The sequence below is a fragment of the Berghia stephanieae genome, chromosome 3 (assembly GCF_034508935.2).
Source record: "Berghia stephanieae isolate SIO BIC M18660-M18661 chromosome 3, UCSD_Bste_1.3, whole genome shotgun sequence".
Lineage (NCBI taxonomy): Eukaryota > Metazoa > Mollusca > Gastropoda > Nudibranchia > Aeolidiidae > Berghia > Berghia stephanieae.
The window spans coordinates 33,680,949-33,692,968 of NC_088362.1; the positions used below are offsets into that span (position 1 = coordinate 33,680,949).

The following is a 12,020-nucleotide window of genomic DNA, read 5'->3' on the forward strand; positions in this document are numbered from 1 at the left end:
TAACAATTTATGTTTTGTAAACTGCTTTAAAATTACGTTGCCTAACTATGCATAATTAAATTAACATGGTTGTCATAATCATAATCATAAATCAGTGTTAGTAAACTAATTATAGATTAGTGAAAATATAGAAAAATGGGCATGTTCCAATTTCAAATGTAACCACAGTGACTTTTCAATAATAAATAAGATTTCTTCCCTATGATATTTGTAATTAATTAATCAAATGATTTATTGATTGGTTTGATTTAAGGTAGATATATTTACGAGCCCCCAATGTAATAGAATGCTATTGTTAAATTGAGATAGTAGCAGAAGTAAATAATGGGTGTTTAAATATTATATCTAAATTAATGACTCACATATTATTTTATATTAAAGATTCATAATCCCGGACGAGCCTACCATTTTGTGACGGGTTGTGTGTGTTAATTTGTGGGATCGAGTCCAACCGATAGCTCAATGGTCTGGATTCGAACTAGTATGCGCGCTAGGGCTCTCGTTACCAGCTGCACCACTCAACCTATATCACAAACGGCTCAGGTTTAATCTAGGGGTGATTAAGAATTGCCTTAGGGTCCCTTATAACTTAATTGTATTAATAACAAGTGAGTCAAGACAATAGTAACGCCCAATGCAATAATAACAATTCTATACATAAAGTTTAATTAGATTGTTACAGGAAAAGATAGAAAGAATAAGTATTTATTTAATATCAGGAAGAATAGCTCTAATTGAGTGGATCTAATCTAGTATATATATATTTGTTACTTTGATATAATCATATGTGTCTGTGGAAAATACATTTGAAAATGGTATAAGCCCGTTTGGCTTATCTTTATCCCGTCGGCTTGCTTGACTGAGGCAAATGTATCAGCTAGTTCCAGGGTTGGCGCCTGCTTTGCAGAATTTTCTGGACATCACAACAGTGTGTTGTAGTTAGGCTGACATCAGGGTTTTACCGCTGTTCAAGGACTGGGATGCAGGGATTCGGCACAACTGGGTGCTCCAACGACACGGAAAAGGACCAGGAAAATGGCCAGGACTCAGGATCAGGACAAGGACCTCCAGCCGAGATAGACAAACTTTTACAAGTTTGAAATTGGAGAGATAGCTCTTTTCTCGTGGGCTTCTTAGCGTGTGTGTGATAAGATTCCTAGATGAATTTGGTTTTATGAAATGGAAAAGAGCGTCTGAATTATGGGAATAGCCAATCCGAAGAATCTTCTGTTTTAGATAGCCAATGATATCCAGATGCTTTGGTAAGAAAGAATAACGGAGAATTGCCGGAGAGACAAGAACAGTAATTGCAATTAAGCGACTCTTGAACGAGACAAGGACCTCAGGGCATATGCACGATGGCGACTTGTTTGGAAAAGGTAATTAGCAGGTGGCATGAATACAATGGGCAGACAATTTGAACAGGTAAATAAGCCTTAAGCTGAAAGTGAATGTTCCGTTATACCATGGAAATGTTTCCCACCTAACGACCAGAATTTCCGTTAGAAAGATTTGGAGCTTTATTGGAGAAAGGCTGTCCATGTTTTGATTATCTTACTTGAGGTGTTAATCTGCCTTGGCAAATATATATGTCTCGTCCACTAGGTTTGAAGTGGTTTTGAACCGAGACGCTGACGAATGATAAAGAAACACGCAGTGAAAGAAAATCGCTCGTCACATAGATCATTGACAGCGTTTTATTTACTCTTGGAAAGTCGTGAGTGAGAGTTGTTCAAAATCGGGATCCTGAAATAGATCTCAATTCTCGATACCATGGTTGCCAGATATTGGCCAGAGATAGCCATTGGCCTGGCCAATTTGGCCAGAATGCCACACATAGAATAATGTTTCTATAAGTAATTTAAAATTGACATTTATATCTATTTTTAATGTTTCCTAGTCCGTTAGAATTTCTATGATTATCAAAACCGATGAATTTTCTAAGGAGATCAGAGTTTTAGTATTGTTTGCCCAAGTAAGGTTCTATTTGGTCACTTTTCACATCGATCACTGGCCTCGGGCACGCCTGTGTACTCCCTTGGCAAAAAATTCTTAATTTTCAAGTTCAACACGTTGACGCCATTCCTGGTGACTCAAGAAGTTTGATCGACTTTTAATTTTTAAAAAAAATTATTTACTTTTACTCACTTTTAAGATTATTATTTTCATTTAGAACACAGTGAGGCGTCAAAATGTATTGCCTTGTGTATTTCTTGTACATAACATTATGAATCCAGAGAAAAACGAAACAAAAACGAACAAACAAAACAAAAACCAACCAAAAAAAAAAAAAAGAGAACAACTTTATAGTTATAGGGTCTTGAATGTGTTTATTGGAGCGTCGGAGAGAGAAGGGGGGTGGGGTGGGAGAAATTGGAGATAGAGTATAGATAGATAGATAGATAGAGAGAGAGAGAGAGAGAGAGAGAGAGAGAGAGAGAGAGAGAGAGAGAGAGAGAGAGAGAGAGAGAGAGAGAGAGAGAGAGGTTAAGGACTGCTTTGTAGCTACTTGTACTTGAATTTTATTTTTTTATTTTGGTTCCTATACTTATTTATAAGTTTACAGCTTGGGACACTTTTGGTGTAGACAATATCGGCGTGAGCAGCAAGGAAGATGACTCTACATTCTTTTAAGGACTCTTTTATTTTTAAAGGTTTGATGGCGCTTATAAAACATTGAGGTCATTATAGGGCTAGTTGTCAGTAGAAAGGAAAAAATGGGATGCCAGTCAAAAAAAAAAAATTATAGTTTTACAAGACATGATAGACGATGAACAATAGACAAGCCCTACAATTCAAAGGACTAGGAATGATTTTGAAAGAAAAGGACGGGGGGGGGGGGGGGGGGGGGGGGGGGAGGGGGGAGAGAGAGAGGGGGAGACCTCGAAGCACAGCCGTACTCGAGGCCAGTAATCGATGTGAAAAGTGACCAAATAGAACCTTACTTGGGCAAGCAATACTAATACTCTGATCTCCTTGGAAAATTCATCGGTTTTGATAATCACAAAAAAATTATAAAGGACTAGGAAAAATTAAAAATAGAGATAATGTTAATTTTAAATTAATTGTAGAAACATTATTCTCTGTGTGGCCAATTTTGGCCAAATTGGCAGGCAAGGTATCTCGCAGCCACGGTAAGAATTTCTGATCAATGTTTGATAAATCGGTTTCGAGAATTGAGATCCATTTCAGGCACCCGGTTTCTCAATCAAGATTTTCTGAGAGTAAATAAAACACAGTAAATGATATTATCAAGCCGTTGAATTGCTATAAATTTTATGCCTGTCCATTTCTGATGATGCCTATAATTAATAGATTCAGTATCAAAGTCGTCACTATCGATTAAGGTAAGTATAGACGATAATTGGTCCTTTTTAAATATTTTTATTTCCGGTAGACTGAATACACAGCTGAAAAATTAAACCCAGTACCTCCTACTTCGAGCTTTGCACTACCTTTCAATGCTTAAACTTTAAAAAAAAATGGCGGCGGAGAACCAAAACAATGGTCATATTAGGACATTTTTAACTTTCACTAATTATCTATTCTAGAGTTTTTAAAATGCTATCTAACTCTATCAATCTATAATAATAATAATAATAATAATAATAATAAAAATATGACTAGCTATGTGACTATGGCTATGGGTCTATATTTTAACAAATTGAATAAATAAACGCCTGACAAAAGATCTACGGTGAAATTACTAATTGAAAGAAATGCTAGGCCGAGGAGCTTTCAGAAGACCTCCTAAGTTAAGCGGTCTAGGTTAAGCCTCAACAAACTCCAAATTCAAACCAAAGTGAAAGTGTCCAAAAGTCGAAGTCTAAGTCTAAGTCTAAGTCTAAGAGTCTAACTCTAACATCCTAAAGTGCAGCAAGCACACAGCGAAGAAAATACAAAAATACTCTTACTACTTGCCCAAAGACCGCACCACTGCAATAAACAATCGGCGACAAGGACAGTAGATTGGTTTAAATAATAGATTTAGACAACAAACTCAAATTCAATATTTTGAAGTGGGATGTTTGGTTTCAGAAAAGTGAGTGGAGCAGGCACTTATGTTGGTAACAACAAGATATGAATTTTTTATTCTCTATTGTCTTCTGGCACTTTTCTACTCACTTCATATCTTGTTGTTACCAACATAAGTGCCTGCTCCACTCACTTTTCTGAATTAAAAAAATTCACCCCATACACCGGAGCATACTCAATGTCTCAATCGTTTCTATGTTATATGTTTGTGATGAGAATGTTGGCTATTAAGCTTAACTGCTGGTCAAAATTACTTCGCGATGGTGGCGAACGAATCGGCGATCTCAAGAAGTGGGTGAGAGAGGGATATAGAAATGACTTTGGGTTTGAAACGAATATTTTTGTGTTCGTGGATAGCTCACACGGTAGAGCCACGCTCTCACCTGCCAGGCGGAGTTGTCGTACCAATAAGGTCGCAGGTTCAAACCCCACCACCGCCGCGAAAAAATTTTTTATTCTCTATTGTCTTCTGGCACTTTTCTACTCACTTCATATCTTGATGTTTGGTTTGTTGCCTCGGATTGGAAAAAACTAATTTTATGAAGTTAAAGATCGAAAAACTGAATGTTTTTCCTAACGCAAAACAAAAAGATTTCGTAATTTGCCAATTTGGTGTTTCATGGTCATGCCAAGTATATTTACGCATATCCCAATTAACAAATAATTTTTCTCTCAAAGTAAATGGTCTAAAATGGCAAAATGACGATTTATTGAATAAACTATCTCAAAGTATCTTTGTATAAGTTTGATAAGGCATTAGTCGATTATTTACGGTGTAACAACAATCTGGCTTTTTAATTATCTAATTTTGGCAAATGTCAGCAATGGCTGGTTTTCTGGTTCCACAACAAGTACAAGTACTTTAGAACTTTAGTATTACATAATAGAAACATCCAATGCTTTCTTTGAAAATGGCATCAAAAGGCAAAGATTGTGGCTGCAAAGGAATCAGAACGTGTCGTCTTTGCCAGAGTTCCACTGGAAAATCCAGTACCTCAAACTCAAACCCATCCAATCAAGTTGACTCTCTCGTCAATCGTGCTGAGGTATAGGCTAAGATTCTCAGAATTATTTTTGTTGTTGTTGCTTTATTATTATTATTATTATTATTATTATTATTATTATTATTATTATTATTATTATTATTATTATTATTATTATTATTATTATTATTATTATCATCATCATCATTATTATTATTATTATTATTATTATTATTATTATTATTATTATTATTAAGAGTGGTGTCTATAAAAGTAAAGGAAAAGTCACAAAAGCAACTTCAGCGTTCTACTGTGTATTTTATTTGGAATGAATACATTCTTTACTTCCTTCCTCTCCACCCTCCCGCTATCCATCCTACTAGTCCTAGAAGGTAAGAACAGTCTTAAATATAAAACTTGAATTATTTAGAATATTTAAATCTTTATACACGATTTTAATTATTAATTTATTTAGCACCGCTCCCAAATATTTCAATCAGGTCTATAGATGGATGACCCTTAATTCTTCTTCGAAATAAAATAGCTACCCTCATATTTGTTAGTATTGTTAGTGCTCAAAAAAGAAATTTGTACTGTAATAGTTCACCTCATTATTTCAGAATTGGTAACTTACTTATCCTCTTGGTTCCTTGGTGGAACATAAGGTGCCAAGAACGAAAACGTCTTGATCTAGAAGAATCAAAATTGGTAAAAATTCATGGAATTTTCTTCATCTTGAGGGCCTCAATAGCTGGTAGAACACTCGCTTCACACGCAAAGGGACCAAGGTCGATCCAAGTGCAGTCGAGGTTTTTTCTGACCCCCTTATTCACTCAGCAGTGATTTGGTAGCTGGGTCTGTTAGATCTAGTTGTAAGTATTTTATGGTAGACAAAGGGTAGCAAGCAATTGTTATTGTCCATTTCTTGCCATAGAAACCAGGATAAACTCCGGTTCCATGTGGCTAATGACTCTGAAGGGCCACAAACATTCCTGGAGGTGTTTTTTAAATTTGAAGCAGGTTATTTTTTGTTGTAACTGATTTCCTAAATGGTGATTTAAAAAGTGTGAAACAAGGATGCTGCAGTAAGGCCTACCCCGTTCAAATTCACAAGACACTGTCACACTTGGGGCTCCTGATAGCTCAGTTGGTAGAGCACTCGCTTCACACACTAAGAGACCAAGATTGGTCCCACCAAGAGAAAACTACGCCTCTTCAATACAAATGTTCGACATGTTCTCTTCTATGGGTCCGAATCATGGAAACTGACAGGCACCATCTCCAACAAACCAACAAACTAAATGAATTCCAAAACAAATGCCTAAGGATGCTGATGATATTCTGGCCAAAAAGTAATTTCAAACAAACAACTGGCTAAATATACACAAATTTAACCAGTATCCGAAGCTGTAAAGAGGAGAAGGTGGAAATGGGCTGGACATGTCCTCAGAATGGATTCAAGTGCCATTCCCAGGATAGCTCTCAGGTGGACCCTCCAGGGAAAGAGGAGAAGGGGCTGCCTGCTGGAGCCCTGGAGGAGGAGCATCAAAAGAGAAAAGAAAGCTAGTGGATATCCTGGGGACAGATGATAAAAACGGCCTCCAACTGAGAAAGATGGCGTTCCACTGTGACAGCCTTATGTGCTGATCAAGCACCAAGAGAATGAGGAAGTAAGAAAGTGTCTTTTGTCGTAACTGATTTCATAAATGGTGATTAGAAAAGTGTGAAACAAGGATGCTGCAGGACAGCATACCTCACTCAAATTCACAAGACACTGTCACACTTGGGGGTACCGAAAGCTTAGTTGGTAGAGCACTCGCTTCACACGCAGAGGGACCAAGATTGGTCCTGGGTGCAGTCGAGATTTTTTCCGACCCCCCTGTCCACCCAACAGTGAATGGGTAGCTGAGTCTGTTAGATTTGACAGAAAGTACTTTGCAATAGATGAGTGCCCTATCCAAAGGATAGCAAGCAATTGCTATTGCCCATTTCATGCTATAGAAACTGGGATAAACTTTGGCTCCATGGGCCCAATGGCTCTGAAGGACTACTGTCACACTTGCCTAAAATCTGATATTGGAAGACAGTCGATTGGAAGTTCTCGAACATGAATAGGAATTTCCTAATCTTTCCGTTAGAGTTTAGAAAAAGTATAGCTTAGAGGGTCCCAAAGAAGCAACCAAAGATCATAAGGTGCAGCGTAAGCATGTGATCTGGCAGTTGAGCTTGTTGTCAATTTTCAACACGTAAATGTTGATTCCCATGCGGCTGGCTGCAAATTTATGATAGGAGTTATGCCACAAACTCCTCAATGCTGAATCAGTACCTAATCTTTTTCATCTCTATAGACCTCTTAAGTGACACTAGGAGGAAAAAAAGTTATTTGACAATTATGATTTAAAAACTGACAGCTTCGATAAGTCTTGAAGTCAATTTTTTTACTTCCTCCTTTTATGGAGATGTGTTACTCCGATGTGTGCGCAGTGAAAAATAGAGTTATTACACGAAGAGAGGAGATATTAAAGGTGTGTAGAAAGCATAGAAAATTCTTCTTCATATACAAAAACATGGGCTGTTTCAAGTTGGGTTTATAGGTGCTTACTCAACTAATGAATGGGGACCGCCTTTCATTTATTTCAGATATCAGTCATTATGCCCATTTCCCTTTGACTTTTATCCAATTATTTTTTTCTTTTTTTTTTTTTGCAGAACCACAGAGCTGTTTACCACTATTGCTTTTATTGTCAAAAAGCTTGGAACAAAAGGCCCTGCCCAGAATTCCAAGAGCAACCTGCTACTACTGTAAAATCTGAAAAACTGGATGATTATGCCTCGATGTCACATTGCAATCACTGTAGTGATCATGAAATGGAGCTACCTGGAATTCATATCATCGAAAATTTTGTCTCACAGGATGAAGAGTGTGAATTGGACAAGAAAATATCATGCACACCTTTTATGAAGTCACAGTCGGGGAGACAAAAACAGGTGTGTATTTTTCACCACTGGAGAGAATGAGAGATACCTTTTTTTTTAGATTTGATTTTATATTCATACTCATTAAATGCTTTATTTTTTCCGTAAATTTGCTTTTGCTTTTACTCTTTGTGTGTATTGTGTAATTAAAACATTTGATTACTTATTAATTCAAGAACAAATAATGATATTGGTTTTACATGAATTCTTTATTTAATGTATCTTAAACGTGGAACATGGCACAAGACCGAAGGGCTAGAGCTCAGGTGGTCGCTGGTTCGGATAAGTAAGTATGTAAACGTGGAACAAGCATGGTATGAACAGAAGGGAGCTGATAATGGAGTGATTGTTATGTATTCTTTGTCAGTGATATAGAAAAGAAGGGAATAGTGCTTTTGCCTTATCAAAACAAGTAATGTATAAAGGTGGTTAACACTTTAAACGTGCATTACACTTTCATAGCATCTTGTCTATGCCATGACTCTGAATTACTTTTTCTTCTCATGTGAATGAAGTGACATAAAATTGCAATGTACTAAATTTTTTATGATTATGAATTATATATTCTCAGCGCCTCTATTTATGCAACTTAATATGCATCTAGAGAAAATAGTTTCCGCCTTCTATTCTTTTGATTGATAATCATTTTATTATTTTCTATTCAGGACTTTGGCCCTAAGGTGAATTTCAAGAAGCAAAAATTAAAACTAGGATCATTCAATGGACTTCCATCCTATTCCCGTTTCTTGTACGAGCGTATGAAAACATACAAACAACTCGAGGAATTTGAACCAGTGGAAATGTGCAATCTAGAATACACATCAGATCGAGGGGCTCACATTGATCCACACTTTGACGACATTTGGATTTGGGGCGAGAGGCTGGTGACCTTGAACTTATTATCTGATTCAGTTTTGTCTTTCACTCATGACGACCATCCAGACACTGTAGTGCATGTGCCTTTGCTTCGTCGATCTTTGATTGTGGTGTCAGGACCAGCTCGTTACAATTGGAGACACAGCATTGACCCAGAGCACATATTTGGTAGAAGATTAGCCATGACTTTCAGAGAACTTTCAGATGAGTTTAATCTGGAAGGTGTCAGGGGTGAAGAAGGCAGAGAGTTGTTGAAATTAGCTCTGTCATTTGAAGGTTGTGCAATTGGATGTGATTCATGACAAAAAGTCATGGTCAATTGGATGTGTTTCATAAAAAATACTCATGGTATCATGTGTCTTCAGAGCTGGATAATTATTTTATTAGCTATTAAAATAGGGGGTCCAGATAGCTCAGTTGGTGGAGCACTTGCAAAGGGACTAAGATCCATCCTGGGTACGGTCAAGATTTTTTTTCTGACCCCTCTGTCCACCCAGTAGTGGGTAGCTGGTTCTGTCAGAGCTAGCGGAAAGTACTTTGCAATAGACTAGCATCCTATCCAAAGAATGGCAAGCAATTGCTATTGTCCATTTCACGCTATAGAAACTGAGATATATTCCGGCTTTATGGGCCTAATGGTTCTGAAGGACAACTTTATAAAGCATAATATCCACTTAAAGTGCTTTACAAGGCATCCCTAGACAGCAGCAACTTAACAGGTAGAACAAGACATAACGCCTGTTAGCGATATCACGTTTTTTTTTTACAGGGACAAAAATAGTTAACAGCCATGTTCTCATTTTACACCTGAGAATGGTGAGCAAATGTGATTAAATAAAGAGCCTTTTCCAAGGACTCAATAATGCTTAGGGCTCGAACCCTGGAGCTTCCAGTCTGAAGGCAAATGTCATACCACAACACCACAAAGCCACACAAATACTGTAATGGTCATATAGTGTGATGTGATGTAAGACTTTATGTGTCATAACCTTTGTTTTGATTGTTGTTTTTTTTTTATAAACATCGGAGACATGATTTTAAGGGGAAACGTTCCCTGTTTATTATTTTGTTCTTTTTTTAAGCTGTCATATTCATTTTTGTTCAATACTTTTCTGCCATACTCTATAAAAACACATATTTAAAATTTTGGCCAGAAGACTCGTCCTTCAAATATTGATTGATTAAAATGACCATCATCTTGCCATGAACTTTTTAATCAAGCCATATTTGAAGGACAATTTTCTGACCAAAATTTTTAATACATGTTTTTGGGGGTTTTTTTTTTCAGAGTATAGCAGTTTTACGGTCATTAGCTCTTAGCAATTTCGTACCCACTTTAAAATGAAGTTTAACTCTCTCGAGTTCACTATGATGGAAAATCAAACAAATTTCCATAACTATAGATAATAGAATAGATAACATGAAAATGTTTGTGAAAAGAAAATACTAGTATGTGTATGTGTATGTGTGTGTGTGTATGTGTGTGTGTGTATGAGTGTTTATATATTTGTGTGGGTATGTGTGCGTTGAGTTGTTGGATTTAGAAAATTAATCGTGATTTTTCAGATCAAAATCTTCATTTAGTTAAAATCAATCCTATGTCACTGCAGTATGGGTTGTACCTTTGATAAGTTCAGATTAAAAAAAAAAAAAGCATATTTATACATTTAGTATTTAGCCTATTAAATAAATATTTTTGTTAGTGTGAAAATGCCAGCTCAATTTTTACCTTTGTGTTGATTTTTTTGATTCTTACTTTCAAATCCTGTCAGCCTTGGGTGCTTTCATTTCTTACAATGCCTTACTCATTCAAATGTTTATTAAATTTCAACAAGAAAGTTTGATGTGATTAAGCGAATTGAACATACCAAATGTATGTGGTGTAAAGCGTTCAGAGGTTTCGCCAAGAGACGCTGTCGAAAACGAAAAGATTTATTTTATTTTATTTTTTCATATCACCCCTCGATTTTTCTTGGGGTTTTTTGATTGTTTTTTTTTTTTGTGGGGGGGGGGGTTCATTTTTTTTTTTTTTCTTCTTGAAGGAATGTGATTGTTAGCTTCTACAATTTTTTTAAAATAATGAAATAATAATAATCAACACTAAATGCTGAAATCTCAAAGTGATTGACACACTCACACCAGCAAAAGCTGGCCCCATACACGAGGGGCACTCACGAAATATACATGTTATATGAAATAGAATAGAATAGAATAGAATATGATAACTATTTTTTTAAAAAGAATTTGAACATTTATGTAGCGCACTATCCATTAAACATGCTCAAAGTGATTTACAAAGGATTGCTAGCCAACAGCAACACAACATGCAGGACGAGACATGATGCCTGAACTGTTAGGCATTATTACTAAAACTTTTTGGGATAGAGATGATGCTGTTAACGACCAGTTACACATTTTACACCTGAGTACAGTAAGAGAATGTGAGTTAAGAGCCTTTCCTAAGAACTCAAACTATTCGTTGCTCAGCACAGGACTCAAACCTTGGACCAAAGACGAGGTTCAACCCACTAGACAACATAACCACACATTATCTTCACATATCCAACCACTTTCTCAGCAATGCCACATGTATGATAATGATAGGAATATTACATATATACTGATTTTTCGAGACTAAATTTGGCTTATTCAGATTTTGTCCAGCTCGTTCAGATTTTTAGCCAACATTTTGGAGAAAGACAAATTATTATTATTATTATTTTTATTATTATTATTATTATTATTATTATTATTATTATTATTATTATTATTATTATTATTATTATTATTATTATTATTATTAATACTAATCATCATAATAATAGTGACAATGATAATGATAAAAATGATAATAATAATCATCATCATCATATCATAATAATAATATAATAATAATAATAATAATAATAATAATAATAATAATAATAATAATAATAATAATAATAATAATAATAATAATAAAATAAAATAGAATAAGAATAATAATAATAATATTAATAATAATATTAATAATAATAATAATGATAATAATAATACACTTGTTCATCACGTCGCCAAGGCTTTCCCAAATCTCACATGTCAAGTCGGCCCTGTTGTCGCGTAAACAGTCGTGTCCAAGGTTGCGGAGAATAAAACAAAAACACCAACAAC

At 35.6% G+C, this 12,020-nt stretch overlaps 2 protein-coding genes across 9 annotated transcripts in view; one reads left to right on the top strand and one right to left on the bottom strand.

The window, feature by feature from the left end:
* LOC144967580 (uncharacterized) overlaps window positions 1-12,020 on the bottom strand; it is a 37,008-nt gene that overhangs the window by 11,145 nt on the left and 13,843 nt on the right. Inside the window, exon 1 of one of the 5 annotated variants that reach the window (XM_078905030.1) lies at window positions 4,524-4,580. The exons of 1 other annotated variant lie outside the window; for it this stretch is intronic. The gene's annotated coding sequence lies outside the window, so the exon portion shown is untranslated. Of the gene's footprint in view, window positions 1-3,914; window positions 4,036-4,418; window positions 4,581-12,020 lie in introns of those variants that run through there. 3 more of the 5 variants (XM_078905032.1, XM_078905033.1, XM_078905031.1) reach the window with 3 other exon arrangements.
* On the top strand, window positions 736-10,592 carry LOC144967579 (alpha-ketoglutarate-dependent dioxygenase alkB homolog 4-like). 4 transcript variants are annotated; one of them, XM_078905025.1, is made up of 3 exons: window positions 736-1,379; window positions 7,728-8,006; window positions 8,660-10,592. In XM_078905025.1, the coding sequence occupies exons 1-3, from the start codon at window positions 1,359-1,361 to the stop codon at window positions 9,170-9,172; spliced, it is 813 nt and encodes a 270-aa protein (XP_078761151.1). In that variant the 5' UTR covers window positions 736-1,358; the 3' UTR covers window positions 9,173-10,592. The 4 variants fall into 4 exon arrangements, with proteins under 4 accessions (XP_078761151.1, XP_078761150.1, XP_078761154.1 ...); XM_078905024.1 differs by lacking the exon at window positions 736-1,379 and adding an exon at window positions 4,699-5,081; XM_078905028.1 differs by lacking the exon at window positions 736-1,379 and adding an exon at window positions 5,382-5,410.